At 48.3% G+C, this 19538-nt stretch overlaps 1 protein-coding gene across 1 annotated transcript in view; it reads left to right on the top strand.

The window, feature by feature from the left end:
• The window catches only part of ATP6V0D1 (ATPase H+ transporting V0 subunit d1), a 34541-nt gene extending 15432 nt beyond the window's left edge, over positions 1 to 19109 (top strand). The window contains exons 3-8 of the mRNA XM_032121473.1: positions 8504 to 8682; positions 11637 to 11716; positions 15518 to 15595; positions 16190 to 16366; positions 17133 to 17210; positions 17737 to 19109. Of these exons, the coding sequence (XP_031977364.1) occupies positions 8504 to 8682; positions 11637 to 11716; positions 15518 to 15595; positions 16190 to 16366; positions 17133 to 17210; positions 17737 to 17898 (754 nt within the window). The 3' untranslated portion in view covers positions 17899 to 19109. The remainder of the gene's footprint in view (positions 1 to 8503; positions 8683 to 11636; positions 11717 to 15517; positions 15596 to 16189; positions 16367 to 17132; positions 17211 to 17736) is intronic.
• The last annotated feature ends 429 nt before the right edge of the window (positions 19110 to 19538 follow it).

Raw genomic sequence — 19538 nt, 5'->3', positions numbered from 1 at the left:
TATCAGATTTTCAGCTTTAATATTTTTCCAATGGTAGGGAGAAGGGTTTAGTGGGTTTTTTGGGTTGGTTTGTTTGTTTTTTGTTGCGTGGTGGTTTTTTGTTTGGGGTTCGTTTTGGGTTTTTTTCCCTCCCCCTTGTTTCAGCACAGTCTCTTCCCTGCTCCAGAAAGTCTGGCTTTGCAGCAGACCAGTGTCAGGGCTCTGGCAGCTGTTGGGCCCCTTGAACCCTCACAGCAAACTGATGGGCAGAGAAGGGTTTGGTCTTGTCTTCAGGGGGGAGCTGCGGGTAACTGTGGACACTGAGTGTGCTGTGGGAGTGAGGGTTGGGGGCAAGCTGGGTCTAAATACGCCTTCCAAATCTGGGATCAAGCCTGTCATCAGAGGACAGACTAGGTCATCTTTTATCTTTATCTTACCAGCAAGGGCTGGGAACCAGGTTCTTTTTTTGCCCTGAGGTTGCAGTGGGGAACTTGGCTTTCAGTATGTTTTTGTGGTCACAAGATGTGTTTTTGATGAGGCTGCATGTACCTTTTCCCCTTGCACGTGCCTTTTCTTAGCTCACACTTCCCTCTGTTACCTTCTCTCTGACCCGGTCCTGCTCTGCCTCTCCCCTGCACTGGATAGATCTAGTTTCTGCTGCACAACTTTGAGTTCAATTTTAATTTTGCAGCAGTGGTTTTTCTGCAGCCAAATTGTTTCAATTGCTACTTGAGCTCAAGAGCAGTAATCCTCCTCTCTGGAGTAGGAAGTTGCCTGTCTTCATTCTGAGTGTACTGGAGTGTGCATCCTGGCACAACTGTGGAGGTTACAAAATATGACTACATCCTTTCGAAATCCTTTCCTGCAGAAGGAAAAAAACCCTCCAAATGCTTTACATTAGTGTAGTTCAGTGGGGCAAGTGCAACAATCTGAAGGATCTTTCCTAATGCTGCTGTGGTTAAAATTACACTCTACAATTTCAGTCAGGGTCCTTGGTGGCAGTGGGGTTAGGAAGCAAAAATTACTGTAGTGGCTGGGGATCCTGCAATAAAAGGTTTAAGAGCCTTTTCTGACAGAGATTGTTTTGGCAAAGCAGCGCAGGTTTCTGACAAACAGCTTCCCTGTTTGCAGGGAGTGCAAAGTTGAACTGATAAGCCAAGTTCTTGGAGGGATTACACAATATTCAAAATAAGAGGGCATGTAGCTAATGGTCTGGAAATGATCAGAGACTTGTGTCCTCTGGATGGTGGCATCAGAGCTGCATCTGCTCACCTGCATTCCCAAAGGATGCTGATCTCACTGGTTTCCCAGAACCAGTGTCTGTGACAATGGACTGGGTTGCATGGTGGTGACTGTGGGAGTCATGGTGTGACTGTGGGTGCTCTCATTAGAAAGGAAATCTTTGAAAGGTGTATTTCACTGTATATTACATTAAGAGGATGCTTTTTTTCCCCAGACCTCTGGTGCCTGAAAAACATTTCGTTTGGCCAGTGGATTTGAATGGGAACAACAGAACTTTCCTCCTATGGAGCAGCACTGTTCTTCACTTGGAAGGTGTTAACACCGTGCCTGGCAAACAGTGAGCTCTGGTAGTGACAGTAATGTCATAACAAAATGTTACTGGTGGCAGTAAAGATGCAGCAAAAACTGAGTGATGAGCTCCAGATGTCAGCCCATGTGTCACTAAGATAAAGACGTCTTTGGTGAAACACTGCAGCTCTGAGAAGGGGCCCTAGCATGCAAGCTGTGGGTGATTAAGTGAGAATTCGTTGCCCCTGGATAAGATCCCTGTCCAAGCTTATGTGGTGTCATCCACAGGCAGTGTGTGGACTTCTGTCTTCTTGGGCTTTGTTTAAAGCTGAATTCCTCTGGTGATTCTGCAGTTTGCAGGACCAGTCCTTGTACTTCCCCTGTGCTCCTTCTTGCAGTCTTTTCCTTGACAGGCTGAACAGAATGTCTGTTAGAGGCATAAAACAAGAAGGGAAGGGAGTGTGTGTATTAGAGGTTATTGATGCTCCTCAAATCAATTTATATGTGACTGCAGCTTTTGCAGAAGAACACCTGTATGCAATGCCTTCAGCTGAGTGTGCACTCACTAAGCATTTCTGTGCATGTGTAACATGCTTCACTCCTTGATTGAAACCATTCCCAAGGTCTTTAGTGCTTGACCTTAGCAGCCTTTGTTTTCCTTTTACCTTTCCATTGATTTGCCTCACCCAATGCTCTAGACTGTCATGTTCAGCCCAGAGAAGGCCTGGAGGCCAAGGGTTCTGAAGGCTTCCTGGGGGCATGTTGGGTCTGAGTCACCTCTCCCAGGTCCGTTCTGTAAGCTAGTTTGAAGTCTAGTGAATACTTGTGTAGAGCTTTGCCTAGGTACCACAATACTTAGAGACTGAACTAAATATTGTAGCTGCCTCATATGATTTACTGCATGTCAAATGAGACGATGAATTTTCTTGTCTTCTGCTGGCATCAGGTCTGTATGCACAGAGATGTTCTGCACATTGGCTGGGTCCAGACCATACATTCACTGAGAAGTAGATAAAGGCTTTTGGGCCTCTAAACTCAGGTTTCTTAGCTACTAGAGACAGTTTGGGGGATAATGTGAACAGTGCACTCTTTCCTCTTATTTTATATCTGTGAAATGTTTGGGGGTTTGTGCTTTACATGTAAGATTAGAAGAACTTTGTGCAAGTTTGACTTCTGCAGCTGGTTCCTGTGAAAGCAGCATGATTACATGGTTTTGGGCAATATTTAAAATGTAATTAGTGCTCAAGTCTGCTCAACATGGTGCAGAGTGCCAGGGCTCAGCTTTGCGTATCAACCTTGTGTTTCTCAAGCTTTGAGGCATCAAGTTTAGGCAACCAGAGATTCTTGCACCAGGCTGCAAGGTGTTCAAAACATTCTCTGGTGTTTCAAGGGTTTTTTACAGATCAGGGACACTGAATCAAATTCATAAAGCCTTAAAATTAAAAGTACTTTGTGTAGCTTTTTTCTCGTTAGTTTAATGCAGCTAACACTGTATCGCTGCTTGTAAGTTAACAGATGATACCAGTGGAAAACTGAGGTCAGTATCCCAAGAGACATAGACTAGAGGATAGTAAAAATCATGTGGAGATACAGCTAAATATAGATTAATGCTGAGAACATTCCTGGATACTTGGTTTTGAAAGGCTGCCACAGCCTCTGTAGTACTGTGAAGTTATAACTCTCTGCTCTCAAATGGTCTTGTTGATCTAAGTTTAGCAGAGCACCCACTTACTGGCTCAATGCCCTTGGTTTGTGGTGGCAACCATGAAATTCTGAGCTTTTTCTTTGGCAGGTTCATGAATGTAGCACTTAGGTATGGTTTGTATTGGTGTGACTCTAGGAAGGACAATGTGCAAAGAGGAAGAGACCAGCAAGGACACTGAGCAGAGAGCATTGCACACTGCATCTGCTCTTGCTGTTCCCTGGACTGTCTGACCTCAGCTGCAGATGAGAGGTAGAACTGCTGCTGATCTGACATGTTCTAATACAAGCTGAAAAACTGATTAAAGGATTTGACTCCGTTCACATCCATTGTCTGTTATTCAAACAAGTCTCAGTGAGACACTGAGATCTTCCTGATGTGCAACATTCTTCTTTCCAGATCAGGACAGCTGTGCAGTTATTTACTAATGATCTCAAGCTGACCCCGCAGATACAAACATCTCAGCTGTTGGCACTATTCTTAGTGTCAGCCACTGCTCTTTTGGGCTTTGAAGTCTGTGTGTTGCTTTCCCCCGTGGCTGCTTAACATTTGGAGCTTGAGAGAGGTGTGACAAGTGGCTCTGTGTACCAGCACAGTATCCAGTGGGATACAGATGGATCTCTGTATTTATGCACAAACCCAAGGAAGTAGTGGTACAACCAGCCTGAAACTTTTTCCCTGAGTTACTTCTCCCAACACCCCCTGAGTATGTGAACTGAATGAGCTGCAAGAGGGAAGCACTAGATGCTAAAGTGACTATAGTCAAAACAACTTCATTATCTTTTAAAGCTGTCTCTAGAATTCATGCCGAGTTCGAAGCACTGCTCTGATCCCACTGGAAATTTCCCTTTTTCATCCCAAAATAAATACATGCTTCTATAGTAATCTGAGTAACTGCCCAGTGCAGTCACATAAGGACTTTGGCCTTGCTCACAGTAGTCTGAGTTAACGTCTAATGCTGGTTTTGGAAAGCATTAAAGTTGCCTGAGCAAGGCAATACCTCAACCCATCCCAACAAAACTCCTGCTATGCACCTCTGCATTGGCCCACTGCTGTCTGTTGGCTGTGACATGGAGGGCTGTCCTCATGATCCCTTGCAGAGCAGCTGCTAAGCTACAGTTTTGGCTCTACTTTTGGAGGATCCCTGAGAATCTCAGGTCATGCAATGTTCCATCATTATTCATGCTTTGTGACCACTTGCAGTATTGTTGACGGTTTTTTTAGTGTCCTGGAACAGAAAGCAATAAAAAACCAACCTATCTTTTGTAGGACAATGACTCTTTATGATTAGATTAGATTAGTAAGTGGGGGAGGGAGAAGGTGTAACTGTTTTGGGGTCACTGCCTTGCAGTGCTGTGCTTGAGTGCCTTGCAGCCAAGTTGTAAACGCCCCATGTGATGAGTGTTCATGCATTTCATGTGCTCCCCTGCTAAAACAGCCTTTCCAAATACTCAGTGGGCCACTGCAGTCTTTCTTGCATTTCTCATTTATCAGTGTCTGTACTTAAGTAATGCCAGAAGGAGGAAACATACATTGTCAAGGTACCTGTGCATGGCTTTTGCACGTGTGCTCTACCCTTGCTTGATTCTGCTCCATAGCTAGCCATGGGTGACTATGTCAGGATTTAGCTTCTGGGGGCTGGCTCTCCCCTCTTCTCTGTGAGGGGTCTCTGATCTGTCTGCCTGAGACCATACCTCCCAAAACCAGCAGTGAGAGTGAACTCTGGCCTGCTGCTGCTGGAAGGAAGGTTTGGCCCACCAACCCCCCTCTTTTGGCTTCTCTAGGCATATCCTAGTCTGATTTTGTTCTTGTTACCTGAGTGTCATCCAATGCATATTGTTCTGCAGTGGGAGTTGCTGGAGGAGCAAAGATCGTGGCTCCAGTTGTCTCGGACTTCAGGAAGCTGTAAATCATCATCTCTTTCCTGCTGTGGATGATGCTGAGGATATTCCTATGTTTGCTGACTGTTTTATGTTCTTTAATAAAAAGTTATACTTTCCTGTGAGATGTTACTGACGCTTCTCAGTATTGACTAAAATTGTATTTCTGTGAACGTGAATTTCTGGAATATACCACACCTCCAGGAGGAGTTATGCCTGGTGTAACTGTGCATGTCACACTCTGGCCGGTTTTGTGCCCATATCCCTGGGTGAGCAGAAAGCTCCACAGATGAGAAGAGGCTTTTCCAGCTGCCCTGGCACTAGAAGAGTTGCCTTGTAGTTATGAGTGACTAAGCTGTGACTGGTTTTATTGGGATGAAGTAGGGACTGAATGTGAATGAGGGTGGTCTGGGCTTGCTTGAAGTAAATGGAACTACCATCAAGGATTAAGTAGTGGTGCTGATGTCTGGCTGGCCTTGACAGGCACAAGAAGACCTTTGTCCTGCTGTATCTCCCTTGTTATTGTGAAGGTTTGAAATGCTGTCACGATGGAAATTTGAAGGAGAATTCCCCCCTTTATCTCACACATGTTAACTCTTCCTGCAGGGATGAATCCTTTGACAGCAAGATTTAAGTGGGTGAAGTAATCTTTAAAACAGTTGATGCCTCTTTAGAGGCATTGGCATTTGGGTTATAGACCATACATTTCCCAGACCTCCCTGAAGGATGAGGAAAAATCAAATTAAGGGGTATAAATTAAACAAGGAGGGCCGTGCTTTGCTCTCTGGCACTGGAAGCCAGCTGGGTTGTCTTTCCTGGCACCATCAGTCTGAAAGCAGGAGCTTCCATGTATGAAGAGAGTCAGATTTTGGCAGCTCTCCCAAAACCTGGCTGTGGTTTTTGTGCTGAGTTGGACGGGGCAGGCATGAATGAGCTTGGTGGGACTCCAGTAAGCTGCTCTGAAGACCTGAGAGCAGAAGGGCTCCAAACATTTTTCCTCAGTTCCTTTTTTGTACAGTCGACTTTGGCCAGGCTTCTTGCAAGTATCTTGTGGAGAGTGGTATCTGTAGTAAACTGGGGATAGGAAGGAGGTGGGCTGGCATACATGACCGTATTTCCTTACCTATTCCCTCACTGTAGGCTGAGTTAAAGTAACAAATTTGGTCTCATCGTATATTGTGCTTTGCTTTGTTGAGAGAAGTGCTGCCTATGGTCTTTCCTTAAGGCTACTGTGTTGCACAAAGGAAACTTTCATGTTGAGGGCAGATGGTGGAGCTGGGAAATGATCTTCTGTATCCTTGTTCTGGCGCACCTCATGGAGAAGCATCTGTGTTAGGGTGCAGATGCTTTTATTTACCAGGAACCAGCTGCTTACTGCAAGGGACTTACCTCAGTTCTCATAAACAGGCCCTTCTTGCTGTCCTGGAGATTGCAATCATCTCCATGGTGAGAGCTGCACAAACAGGAGGGAAGATAATGACCTTGTGGATTAAAGGGCAAAAGGAGGTTTCCTAGTACGTGAAGCTTGTGCTGATTGCCCTGGTTCTAGATTGAACCAGGAAAGGTAGGCTGCAAACACAAAAGGGTGCTCTGCAAAAATCATAGGGCCAGGAGGTGCACTACTCAGCCTTGCAGTGTGGAGAGAAAAAAGCGGCGCCTGTTTGAGGAACTAAGGTGTGGATTTGATTTGTTCATGGACGTGCCCTTTGAGCATATTTGAGAGGCAATAAGCCCATCTAATAAAAACTAGTAAAATCTGCCTTTAACTGGCTCTGCTTACCTGCCTTTGATGTGGTTAAAGGGAAGCAGGTCTGCACTGTGCTCCTTGTTACCTTGGAAATAAAGGCCAACAGCATCCCAATGTGTGTCTGGCAAACATCACCAGAGCTTTGCCATGCCTGTCTTTGCCACAGTCCCAGGATGCTGGCCTTAAGTTCCTTTCTTCAGTACTCAAGTACCTTTGGGAAGCCTGACTCTCAGCAGAGCTTCAATTCCAGATGTGCACACCTTCTTCTGCCATTCTAATTCAGGCCTGATCTCGGTTGTTTTGGAGCAGCTCCTGCCAAGGAGCTTCTTCAGGTCTTTTCCATCATCTAACTTTTTAGAGTTAGAGTTCTAGCAGTGAGATCAAGGGAGTGTAAAATGCCACATATCCTTCTCTTCAGCATCTGTGCCTCTTCCTGGTGCTACTGAGGGATTTGTGCAAAGGCAACTTCTGACTAAAAAACCCCCTCATCTCATTTGATGTTTTTCAGGTTCTCAGCTTGGTTGGCTTGTGGCTTAGCTGGTGGTTAAGATGCCTGGAGCATCACTGCTGTCCTTGCTGGGGACACTTAGTATTTATGTGATGCCTTGATCGCTTGCTTGGACCTTCTACTTGGAGAAGGCTACCAGCCTTTCATGTGTCCCCAGTCTTCAGGCCATCTGTGTCTCTGTTCTTTGGCTGGAATGGGAGTACTGGGAGGTGTTCTTTCTCCTCTGCTCAGCACTAGAGGAGGCCTCACCTGCGTGCTGTGCCCAGTTCTGAGCTCCTCACTGCAGGAGAAACATGGACATACTGGGGAGAAGGGCCACAAAGGGCTTGTGTTGGTGGAACTTATGCCAGGTGCTGTGGTTCCAGATTGAATGTCCCGTTGCTGCAGTACCAAAGACTGGATCTGCTAATCCTGAACAACATAAGTGGAGAACTTGGTTTGGGATGTCATAACTTGGGTTAATGCTAAGAAGTTTGTAACTTTTGGTGTAGAGGTGTGAAAAACCTTGTGTGTAGTTTCGTGAGGGTGTGAGTGAAGGTTGTGCCAAAGCTGCCCATCCTGTTGTTTTTGGAACAGAGTGAGGCTATAGAAATGTGACCCTTCCTCCTTTCACTTGGCAAGATGGAGCAGTGTTGCTGGCACTGAAGCTGGAGCCAGGCTGCTCTTGGAGGTGTGTGGGGTTAGAATTAGAGACAGTAGACAAATGACCACGGGGGAATGTTAGGAAAAGCCTTTTCATTGCAAGTGTGGTCAGATGCTGAAGCAGACCCCCAGTGAAGTTGTGAGATACACATCCTTGCAAATAATTCAAAGTTCATATGAACATTCAGAAGTCTTTTTGCCTGAGCAGCTAGAGCTGACCATGCTCAGAGCAGGGTTGGGGGCCAGAGACCTCCAGAAGTCAGTTCCAATCTAGCGCTCTTCAATGGTAAGTGGTACCCAGATGGTGTGGTTCAGCTGTGGCATAAATCAAAGCCTGGGATTATGCCTGACTGCCTTTTCCTAGGTCGGCATGATAAGCAGACGCTGAGGTACCTTAGTACTTCTCTGTGGGAAGCTTGCATCTTTCTGGAGATGTTCATGAGGAGATGATGTGTGCCTGTTGCTGGGTTTCGTATTATATGTATTGTTTCAGTCTTCCTCTCTCATTTCTCCAGGTACAGCTACATGATTGACAATGTCATTCTGCTGATCACTGGGACTCTGCACCAGCGTTCCATCTCTGAACTGGTGCCCAAGTGCCATCCTCTGGGAAGTTTCGAGCAGATGGAAGCTGTGAACATTGCTCAGACACCTGCGGAGCTCTACAATGCAATCCTGGTGGACACTCCCCTGGGTGAGTGGAGCCATTCAAAATACCTCTCAGCTGTGTGTGGTGGAACAGATGTCCCTTTCTCCCCCAGTCTAACTAGCTCCAGCTAAGCCTAAGTTGTGTTCCAGGAAGACAAAGCAGTGGGTAATGCAGAGCTGTGGCTGTACTGCCTGTGGTGGCTGGGCTTGAGTTCAGGTTTATGCCTGTCCTATGCCATCTTTTCCTCTGGAGAACCAGCTAGCTCTCTGTACCCTTCAATCAGTGTCCGGGCCAGCACAGTGGTAGGGCAGACTGCTGGAAAGTTTGGTTTTTGTGAGCCAGGCTTTGAGTCTCCTTAGTGAAGGGCTATTGGGTCTTCTGCTGGAACAAATAATTTGATTTCCAGCACTTTTAGTTGGACCATTGGGTAATTTCTTGTATGCAGTTTTTATAGATAATTACAGAGATCTGCACATGCCCAGTCTTGTTCTGAGACTACTAAAATTAGCACTAGTTAAATGAAAGCCCTTTATATAAACAAAAAACAAGCCCAAACAACCACTGCAAAACAAAGAAATCTCCAAAAGCCTTTTAAAACTCATTGTATAGCAGCATCTTGGACTGAAGTATATTGTCTCAGGGCTACAGGCTTGTTTAGGAGGCACATAATACTAAAATCAAATGTCTTATGAACAGCTAGTCAGATAGATGTGTTCTTTAAAGATAAAAAGTGTAGGAAGTGGTTCTGGAGAAAATATGGAAGTCTTTGCAGCAGTAGGGGAGGTAGTCACAGGTGACTTGCTAGTTTAGCATCTGTGGGCAATAATGTAATGAGATATGCCTGAGTCGGTGATTAGTCATTCTTTTGGGGTTGCTAGAAAGAACAAAACACTCTAAGTCATCATACTGTCTTTGATAGAAATAGTTGGGTTTGGAACTGAAGTGCTTTTGCAAATGCTCTGTGTAATAATGGGGCAAATGAAGTAGTTGTCATGGAAAAATGACTTGTGTCCAGCAAAGAAGGGAGAACGTGCCTCAAGAGATCTGGGTTGCAAGGCAGGACAACAACGCAGCAGGAGAACCGAGGCTCTGCATGCAGCTGAGTTGAGCCCACTGTAGGGATGATGTGTGGGAAGAAAATCCTCCTCACAAATAAGTGGGAACCTTCCCATTTTGGCAAGAAGATAGAACGGAGTATTTCAGAGATTATGTCTCAGAGACCTTAAAGCTTCCAGCAGAATATGGAGTGAAAATTCCCCATGTCAGTGTTGAGGTGGTTCTGGAGAACACGGCTGGCAGTTGAGGGTCTTTGCCTCTTGCATTCATGTACTTGCACATGAGTTTGTTTTGCCTGCTTCAGCCCTGGCTGGGCCGGCTTCTCCAGACCTTTGCCCTGGCCATGCCCTTGGGGCTGTGTACCAACTAGTGTGGCATTTCTTCAGCAGGGGAACATGGGGAGTAGCTGTGTTGCCTAAACAAGCAGGCATGCAGGCTTCAGTTGTTTAACTTGCACTCTTTCCAGTGACCACACGCAAAGGAACAGGAGCTCTATCTCCTAAAAGGACTTGAGTTGCGACGTGGCTTGGTGGGAATGCCTAACCCCAAATGGCTTTCATAGGTTAACAGGGCAAAATGAGATTTGCTGTAAGCCTAATTTGGGATATTGGAGGGCCAAGAACTGAAATAGCTGTGTACTCATTCCTCAGCTACTCTTGAAGTAGCCACTGCTTAGCTATCCAGGCTGGCCAGCACGTCCTGCAGTAAAAACCAGTCCTGGCACACTCTGTTTGCATTTTTGCCAGCCATTGGGAACAGTGTTCCCCCAGCCACGTGGCGTTGTGCTCTGATGCTGCAAAGAAACTTCTGGGGAGGTTAACCTCCATTCAGAACTCTCCTGACCCACATTGTGGCTGCTGTCCCTCCAGGCAGCTCATGCTATAAAAGTGGTGCAGGCCAGAGGTGTGAGTCTGCATTGCAGCTGGTTTGTTGCGCAGAGCAGAGCACTGGTCAGTTCTCAGCACAACTGTGGTGTCTGTTACCCACAGCTGCAGTGTGTAAGCTGAGACAGATCAGATTTCTCTTTGTAGCAAATTCAGCAAAGTTGGTTGCTGAGTGAGAGTTGAAGAAGTCGGGAAGTCTTGTCAGTGGGTTTTATTGTACCACTCATTTGCTAGCAAGAACACACCAGCAGCATTACATTGCACTGTAGATGTACAAAACTCATCTATATCTGCAGCTTACAGCACCTGTTTGGTCTGAAATCTGTGTTCTTTAGGTGGCAACAACAACTCCCTCCCAGAGGTACTCTGGCAAAGTTTGTAGGACTGAGCATCCTACCAAGTCCTACTAATTTATTCTGTCTCCTGTTGCTAACTTCCAGCTAGAGAAATAAAAGCACTTGGAAGATGTAGAAAATGAGACTGATAGACTTGACCAGGAGAAACAACTCCTGACTCAAACCATGACCAGTGTCATGGTCTATAGGAGCTGTGGCATCACCATGCCTTCTTAATCCACACTAAGATATTGTAGAAGGAGGCAGAAGCATCAGCTCCTTGTGACTCACTAGCTGCTGTCTCACAGGTACTTAAGCACTCCTGCAATGCTGTAGCAGGCAGTTCAAAGCTGCCTTGTCACCTCCAAGTGCCTGCATGTGGGAACAGTTTGGGGATTGCTTATTTTTAAATACAGGCTTCTGTATCACTGATACTGGAGGCTGGAGCTGAGAATTTCTGCTGGGAATAGGCTGTTAACAAAACCATAGGATTAAGGGTGAAGCAAGACTTTCATATGAGAACCCCAAAAATTATTATGGCCTAAGGAACCATGGTGGAGCCTGAGGTTTTGAGTCACGACAGTTTGGCTGCTGAAGATAAGGGCCAGGCCTAGGAGGGACAAACTCAAGACAGGGTGTGCTTCTGCCTGGTATTATAGAGGAGTCTGGAAAGTGCTGAGCATGGGTCTGGTTAGGGCAATGCTAACTTCTGTCTCTGTTTCAGCTGCTTTCTTCCAAGACTGCATATCTGAACAGGACCTGGATGAAATGAATATTGAAATAATTCGAAACACCCTGTATAAGGTAAATGAGTCACAGAATTGCAGAATGGGTTAGGTTGGAAAGGGCCACAGTGGGTCATCTGGTTCTACCTCCTCAGTCAAGCAAGGTTATCCCAGAGCACATGGCACAGGATTGTGTCCAGGTGGTTCTGGAACATCTCCAGTGAGGGAGGCTCCACACCCTCTCTGGGCAAACAGTTCCAGTGCATGGTCACCCACACAGTATAAAACTTCTTCCTCGTATTCAGGTAGGACTTCCTGTGCATCAGTTTCTGCCTGTTGCCTCTTGTCCTAGTGCTAGAGTCTCTAAGAAGGGAAGGAGATATTAATTTCCCTATTTATTCCTGGCATGGTGATTAAACATGGCCAAAACCTAGTTGCATCCATTGGAAAGTAAAGATAGCGCTCCTGGAGGGCCCTGACATCCGATCACACAACTCTGCCAGGTCAGGGCACCAGAGCTAGGCAGAGAGGAGGATTTTCTTGGAGCTGTCGAGTCCGTGCAAGAGATTTTGCAGAGGTTGTGTCTTTGAATTTCCTCATGCCCCAGGCAGGCAGGAGAAGTCTGCTCCCTCACCACAGGGGTTCAGAGGTGTAGTTAACTGCATTCAAGGTGACTAGATCTTAAACTTGGTTGAAGGACTCCCATTGGCTTCTCACCCTGTCTTGAGCCCTTTCCAAAGACCTTCCAGCAGTCTGCTCAAGCCTTCTGTGGCTGTGGTTGGGGTTAGATGTCCTTGGTAGAGCAGTGTAAAAGGTGGAAGCTGGGGAGAGTATTGGCAGAGGGATGTGGAGGGGCTAAGGATCTCCTTGTCCTCAGCTGTCATCTCCTCTGCGGGCCCTGTCTGGTTTTAGCTGGCAGTGTCGAAGCATGTGTTTATGTGCAGGCTGTGGCTATCGCTCCATCTCAACTCTCTGGATCAAGGGTGGGATGTAGATTGTATCTGTCAATCTTGTTTTGGCTGGTCACAGCCAGCCTGCAGTTGGTGTGACCTCTTCTTCCTAAGGAAGCTGTGGCCTGTTTGGAGAGGCAGAGAGCAGGTCAGGCGTGAAGGGAAGAAGGCAAAGGGAGGGAGAAGGAACGGCGTGTCAGCAGTCATGCCCAGCTGCCTGTGGCCTCTGGCATGTACTGGTCTTTGCTGTAATGAGGAGGGACACCTGTGTGCATAAACACCACAGCCTTGCAGGGCACTGGCCTCAGTCTTGACGTGAGTCAGGAGGGGAAGGCAGGGAGCAGAGTGGGCACAGGGAAAACCAGTTGGGAGGGAGGTGGGATGTATCCCCTTGCATCCCAGCTGCCATGTCCTTTCCCATATCCTTTCTGAGGCTTGATACTGCTTTGTAGTCTGCTCTTCCTACCCACAAATGGAAATGTAGGTGCCTGTAATGCCTCAGTGTGTGCAGCACTGGTTCTTGCTAAAGAGCAGCCCCTGGGGAATACAGGGGCTCTGTCCGTAACAAATCACAGGGATGAAGGGGTGGAAAAGGTGATTACTGCTTACAGACTCTATTTGAAGCCACCTCTCTCCCTAGGGACTGGAAAATGTATAATACAATGCAAATGAGGGAAATAAAGTCAGGTCTGAAATCTGCAGAGAGCTGCTCTGAAAAACACAACAGGCCCGGGACAAATGCCTGTGTCCATGTGAAGTTGGCATGGGAAGGGAAAGTGCTATCTCCCAGACATACTGGAGGTTTTTTTCAGGAATCTGTAAGGGTGTTGACAGAAGACTTGAGCAGGATTCGTAGGAGGAAAGCTATTACAAAGGTTTCTTGTTAGCAATGAAGGTTCTCAAATGGAAATATGGTTAAGATGGGGAACAGAGGTTAAAAGTGGTCAGTGCTTAATGTAGAGTCCAATCAGTAGCCAAGTCCTGCAACGGAAGTGTGCTGGCATTGTTATCTTCAGTGCTTACTCCCTTTGTTTCACCTCTTGTTGAAGTGAAGCCAGCTGACTGTTGTCCTTTGCTGGTGACTTTCTTGTAGGAACCAGCTGAAGGAGCTTTGTGACTGGATAATAAAATAAAGCAGGTGAATCAATGTGGATAAATGTGGAGTGGTGTATAGCAGAGGCAAGGAGGGAACCCCAGCTCTGCTTGTACAGTGAGGGTCTCCTTGTTCCTTCCTACTACTAAATGGAATCTTGGGTAGTGATTGACCTAAGCAAGTGTCTCTCTGCAAGGTAACGTGTTCCTAACAGTATAAAAGAACTGTATGAGTATCACTGTGCTACTGAATCCCTCTGTAAAGCGTGTTTGACCTGGACACTATCTCATTCCACTTACCTCAGAGTATGAGCAACAAAACAGGAGAAAGTGCTAAGGAGGACACATTAGAGGCTCGGGTATGATGATTTCTGTATGGAAACCCTCACCTGGAAGAGGAGGGAATCCAAGCTGTGGTGGTATCTACAGATGATGTTGGAAAAGTCAGCGTGGATGACAGGCTTGTCTTCAGACTGGATTTGAGGACAGATGAAGCTAGCAGGAGGTAGAGGGGGTGGGTTCATGAAAGGGAAGACCGACTGAGGATCATTAAAGGCAAAGACACCCCTGTTCCTGGGGTAAGGGCTTCAGGACACTGGAGCGTTTCTGTCAGTTGCCATCGCTGGAAGGGCACCAGTGTTCAGGTGTTTACAGACTGTGTTTCCATGGTGTCTGTGATATTGGATCCCCATTCACTGCTGGATATTTGAGTTCACCTGTATTTGCTTCTAAAGCCTTAGGTTTGTGCATGAGCTCTGATAAGGGCAGAGGTAGTGACTGAATCTCTTCTCCACATTCCCTTTCCTGTCAGCCTCAAACAGCATCCATTATCCATGTCCCTGTTCCTGTGGTAACTCTGCAGACTGATGCTCTGTGCTCTCCTCCACCTGAGCAGTGGCGAGTGCTGGAGAGGCTCTCTTTGATGAGTGATGCTCACCCAGCATTGTCCTCTTGCACTGTGTGGTAACAAATATTTACAGAACACAGTAATCCAGGTGCTTTCCTAGTGCAGAGGCTGAGGGTGTCCAACTTGCACTTTCTTGGTCCATCTTCAGTCCTAGAGTTGTTGTGATAAAGCAGAGATTTATGGTGTCTCTGCATTCTTTTTTTCCATCCCTTTGAAGTGATTCTGGTTGCAGCTCTCTGCCCAGGGAGGTGTTTTATCACATGATCACTTCTGAGAACATTTTTGCTGAATGAGACTTTTAGCCATCCACAGCCTTCTTAGGCTCCCCCTGGGAGACACAGTCATCTTCCAGATGGATTACAGAACATCTCCACAAAGGATTACGTTTCCTGGAGGCAGCATAGCTGTGCCCGGCCTTATGTTTTCTGCAGTGCTCCAGTTGGGATAAGAGACCAAGTGGCCACAGTGTGAAAAGACAATTAGAGAGAATGGCTGGTTTCTTTCACAGATGTCCTGTCTCATCTCTTGACTCTGCTTACGCAGCACTACTTTCTGAGTGTAGGTCTTGCAGCTATGGTTGTGTGGCTTGGCATGTTTGTGGAGGCCAGAGCAGGGTCAGGAAACCATGTGAGGCTTCAGTGAGCTAGGCGACTCAAAGGAGAAAAATAGGCTTTAACCTTGCTGCCTGGAGATCTTGCCCACAGTAAGCTCATGCAGTCACTTGAACAAACCCAACCACAATCCTTCATGTCTCTGGCTCCTGGGGAAGCACTGTCCTTGTGTGGGCAAGTTCACATGGGGCCAGACTGCCTGTGCTGTGTTACAGAGTGTCTGGGAGCCTCCCTGCTTGCTGTCTGTCCTCTGCTAAAGGCCCTATGGGGGAGTAGATGAAGCTGTGCAGAAGAATGCTCATCTGCCCTCTCTCTTCCAGGCTTACCTGGAGTCCTTCTACAAGTTCTGCAAGACACTGGGAGGTACCACGGCAGATGCCATGTGCCCAATCCTGGAGGTAGGTCTGGAAGCTCCCATAGCTGGATAGTATTAGAGTGATGGCCATCACTCCCTACTCAGGTCCAGCTTGTCTGCCAGTGTTAAGCATTCTCCAGATAGTCTTCAGCATCCCCAGGCCCACTTGACCTGCTCGCTGGGAGGAGACCTGGGGAACGCTGCCTGCATATGACTTTGGTTCCCCAAGTACTGATACATTTGTTGCCTCTGTGGCAACTTCTTCATCCTCTCACATGGATAACAAGTAGGAGAGCTACCAGAGCTGTTTGGGTCGCAGCCTGTCTACATGCCAAGGCTTGATGTGAGATGTGCAGAACTCAGGAGCAGTAGGTGAGAGACATTCCTTGACTTGGGCAGGATTTGGCTTGTGCCTGGGATAGGGATTTCCGCACCTGACTGCTCCCCAGGTATCAGCTACTGGGCGTACTGGGAGCCTCCTCTTGTAGCCTGCCCTGGCTGAGCACTGGAGAGCTGTACACATCCTGGAAGCCTCCTCATGCTGCCTTCTGATGTGGCTTTGTGCAGAGCAGCACTGATATCTGCCAGCCTCTGGTAAAGACACTGCATCCCAGCATGAACCACTTTTTTCCTGCAGTTTGAAGCTGACCGGAGGGCCTTCATTATCACCATCAACTCATTTGGTACTGAGCTGTCCAAGGAGGACCGAGCCAAGCTGTTCCCACACTGTGGCAAGCTCTACCCTGAGGGCCTAGCTCAGCTGGCCAGGGCAGATGACTACGAGCAAGTCAAAAACGTTGCTGACTACTACCCTGTGAGTGCTCTGGGGTGAGGGCTGTGGGGACTGGTACAAGGACCTGCTCTGGATCAGAGCTTCTTGGGGACCTGGAGGAACTTGTGGCTTGACAGCTTGGGGAGAGAGGTACCAGTCTTCTGCAATGCTGTTGGTCCTGCACTCTGCTTGGCCAGGACTTGGCTTGGCTGAAATGTCATTGGCTTGTTAGTCATGGCTGTCATTTCAGTGGTGATTGGGAGACAATGTTCCCTGTCCCAGGGTGTGGGGACTGCCTTTACCACCAAACCCTTGAGGTGTTGACGTGGCAGCAGTGCCAGGCTCTCCTTGCCTGATTTAGGAATGGAAATGTGTCTTCAATGAGAAGTGGTGTTGCTCCACTTCCAGCCCTGAGCACTGGTTCAGTTGAAGGTGAGACACTGACCTGAGAGGACACGTTTGGATTTGTCTGTGTTCAAGCCACTTTGTGCATGGCTGGCGACCTGTTTGGAGTTGGAGTCTGAGCTCAGTGTCCCCGTACTGAGCAGCCAGTGTGTGTAGGCACTGGGGTCTGGCCCAAACACTCCAGTCTGTACATGGAGGGGTCTGTACTTGATGCCCCTTTTCCTGTAGACTCAAAGCAATGATACACCTTTGAGAACTGCACATTTTGGAGAAGGGGCAGGACTCTTGGCTTCTCTGTCCTCTGACTTGACAGAGTGGCTGGAGTATCTGTCTCACACAGGGGGCCCTCAAGTGCTGCTGAGCTTGGGTACAGGGTATATGCTCATGTAATGCCTTCCTGCAGGAGTACAAGCTGCTATTTGAAGGGGCTGGCAGCAACCCTGGAGACAAAACCCTTGAAGACCGGTTCTTTGAGCATGAGGTGAGTGAGCCCTGAGATGCTTCTTGATATGTGCCATTTGCAAAGCTCCAGGTGTCAGGAAGCTGGTCTGCTGCCCTGTCAGGAGTGCTGTGGATGAACAGGATTTGAGGGAAGGAGAAGCATGCTTGCCCTCTGCTCCTGCATGAGAATGGGGGCCTGGCATAGTGCTTGGCCTGTTGTCTCACCCAGACAGATTAGAGCAGTGTGGGGAGGCATGTTTGGGGCTCCTGGTGGATATTTGGTCCATCAGTAGCAAAACCAGAGTGTAATTATGTGGAAAATGAGGACTTTATGGTACCTGAGTTATAAATATTTTCCTCTTCCAATGTCAGAGCCTGTCCTGAGCCATATGCTGCAGGTTAGAGCTGTCCCGAGAACCTAGAGAGATAGAGAACAGGATACCTGTGCTGAGCCTTCCAGCCTGCTGGGAAGTCATGGGCCCTTCCAAGCAGCTTCACGCTTGCCTTGACCAACTCCTCCTATATGAGGTGAACAAATTACATGTCCTCCTCTGGGCTTTCCCCAGGTGAAGCTGAACAAGCTGGCCTTCCTCAACCAATTCCACTTTGGAGTCTTCTACGCCTTCGTGAAGCTGAAGGAGCAGGAGTGCCGCAACATTGTGTGGATCGCAGAGTGCATTGCCCAGCGGCACAGGACCAAGATCGACAACTACATTCCCATCTTCTAACTCTGCTCTGCTCCTGTCCGACCCTCCCGCCCCTGGAGTCCGGAGGGACCCCTAACTCCCTGAGTTGTCCCTTGCCCAGACTCCAGGGATGTCCCATCTGTGGAACTGGATCAAATGAGGAAACTGTACAGTTGCTAGTTAAATTATTCACAAGCTGACGTTTGAGTTGTGTGTACTGTGAGACGTCCAGAGGGACCAGTGGTCCAGGCTTAGCCCTGTGCAGCAGGAGGGCCTCCTGTTGTGTATGCAGTAGTCCCAGTGTTCCTGTACTAATTGCTGTGTGCGCTTATGCTCATAGAGCAAGCTTGAGTTGCAGGGGGCTGCCTCTGAGGGGGTCCCACTGCTGCAGAGGAGCGCATCAGGTCTGCCATGGCTGGGGGGGCCCTCTGTCAGTGCTCTGCACGCCTCCTACTCGGTGTTATTCCTGTGAGATGTAGTTAGAGTGTGGTTTGTAGTGTAGCCCATGCTGCTGTGCAATCCCTGCATCCCCTTGTAGTGAACCCTGACCTGGGAGAGACCAAGCAGCCCTGGCCAGGACTGGAATGGAGCCTGTGGGAATGTGAGGGTGGAGCCAGAGTCCTTGTGGAGCAGAGTTCTCCCACTCCGGTAGTGTTTGCACTTGTGCAGCCTCGCTGTGTCTGCAGAAGCAGCTCTCATCAGTATCCCTGCTGCAGTGGACAGGGCTCCATAAGCTAGCTGAGCTCCTTCCTCCTGTGGAGACCCCCAGCTTGCAGTTTACTGTCACAACCATGCAAGAGCTGGGGCTCCTCTGGGCTCTGCGGATGGTGCTGGAGCCCTGCCCCCCTGGAGGGTAGACATCCAGGCTCCTCCCCAGCAGAGAGTGGGTTGGCGCTGCCATGGAGCTGTATGGCACAGCTGGCCAGGGGACAGAGCAGCCTTAGTCACCCTGGTGAGGGTGGAGATATCCCAGGCCCTGCCTGTCCATGGTCTGGGGTGGGAGCCAAGCCCTGGGCATGGTGTGGCAGCCCTGCTCTTTGCTGCTCTGTCCTGGCTAGCTCCTACTTGCACTTGAGTTCTGGGAGATGTGCAATGGCAGCAGACAAGCCTTGCTGGTGGGAAACATGCTGGATGCTGCTGGGAGGAAGGATCAGTGGAGAGCGGCTCTGTCCCAGCTAGTGCTGTGATCACCTCTGCAGTTTGTTTTCCTGTGATCCCCTCCTCTCTACACCAATAAATATCTGCCTACTGCACTGTGCTCTCCTGCTTACTTGGGCACCTGTTCCCACAGCCCCAGGTGGAGCCCCCATCAGCCACAGGGAATCTGGTAGTTGTGGTAGTGGAGCCTGGTGTGGCTCCTGCGTGAGTTGGGACACTTGTTTCTATCACAGGCATGGCGGTGATACCAGCCCATGAGGCTCAGGGTACTCCCTCCAGCCCAAGCCATGACAGTGCTTGGTCTGTATGTGCAGCTGGCTGCTGAGCTAAGGGGTGCAGCCTTACAGGAGTGCTCCATAGGGTTAGGGAGCTGCATGACTTATCCCTGTGCGTGGGGCTGTCCACGTGTGGCACTGTCACCGCTTCCATCCTTGCCCCAGCAGGGCCACAGAGTGGGAGCAAAGCAAAAGAAAGCCTTTGGAATAGGGTTGGGGAGGAGCAGGGAGTGGGCACAAATCCTTCCT

This window comes from Corvus moneduloides, chromosome 12 (assembly GCF_009650955.1).
Source record: "Corvus moneduloides isolate bCorMon1 chromosome 12, bCorMon1.pri, whole genome shotgun sequence".
NCBI lineage: Eukaryota > Metazoa > Chordata > Aves > Passeriformes > Corvidae > Corvus > Corvus moneduloides.
Note: the sequence above shows the minus strand (reverse complement) of the source record. Positions and strands in the feature narration are given on the sequence as shown.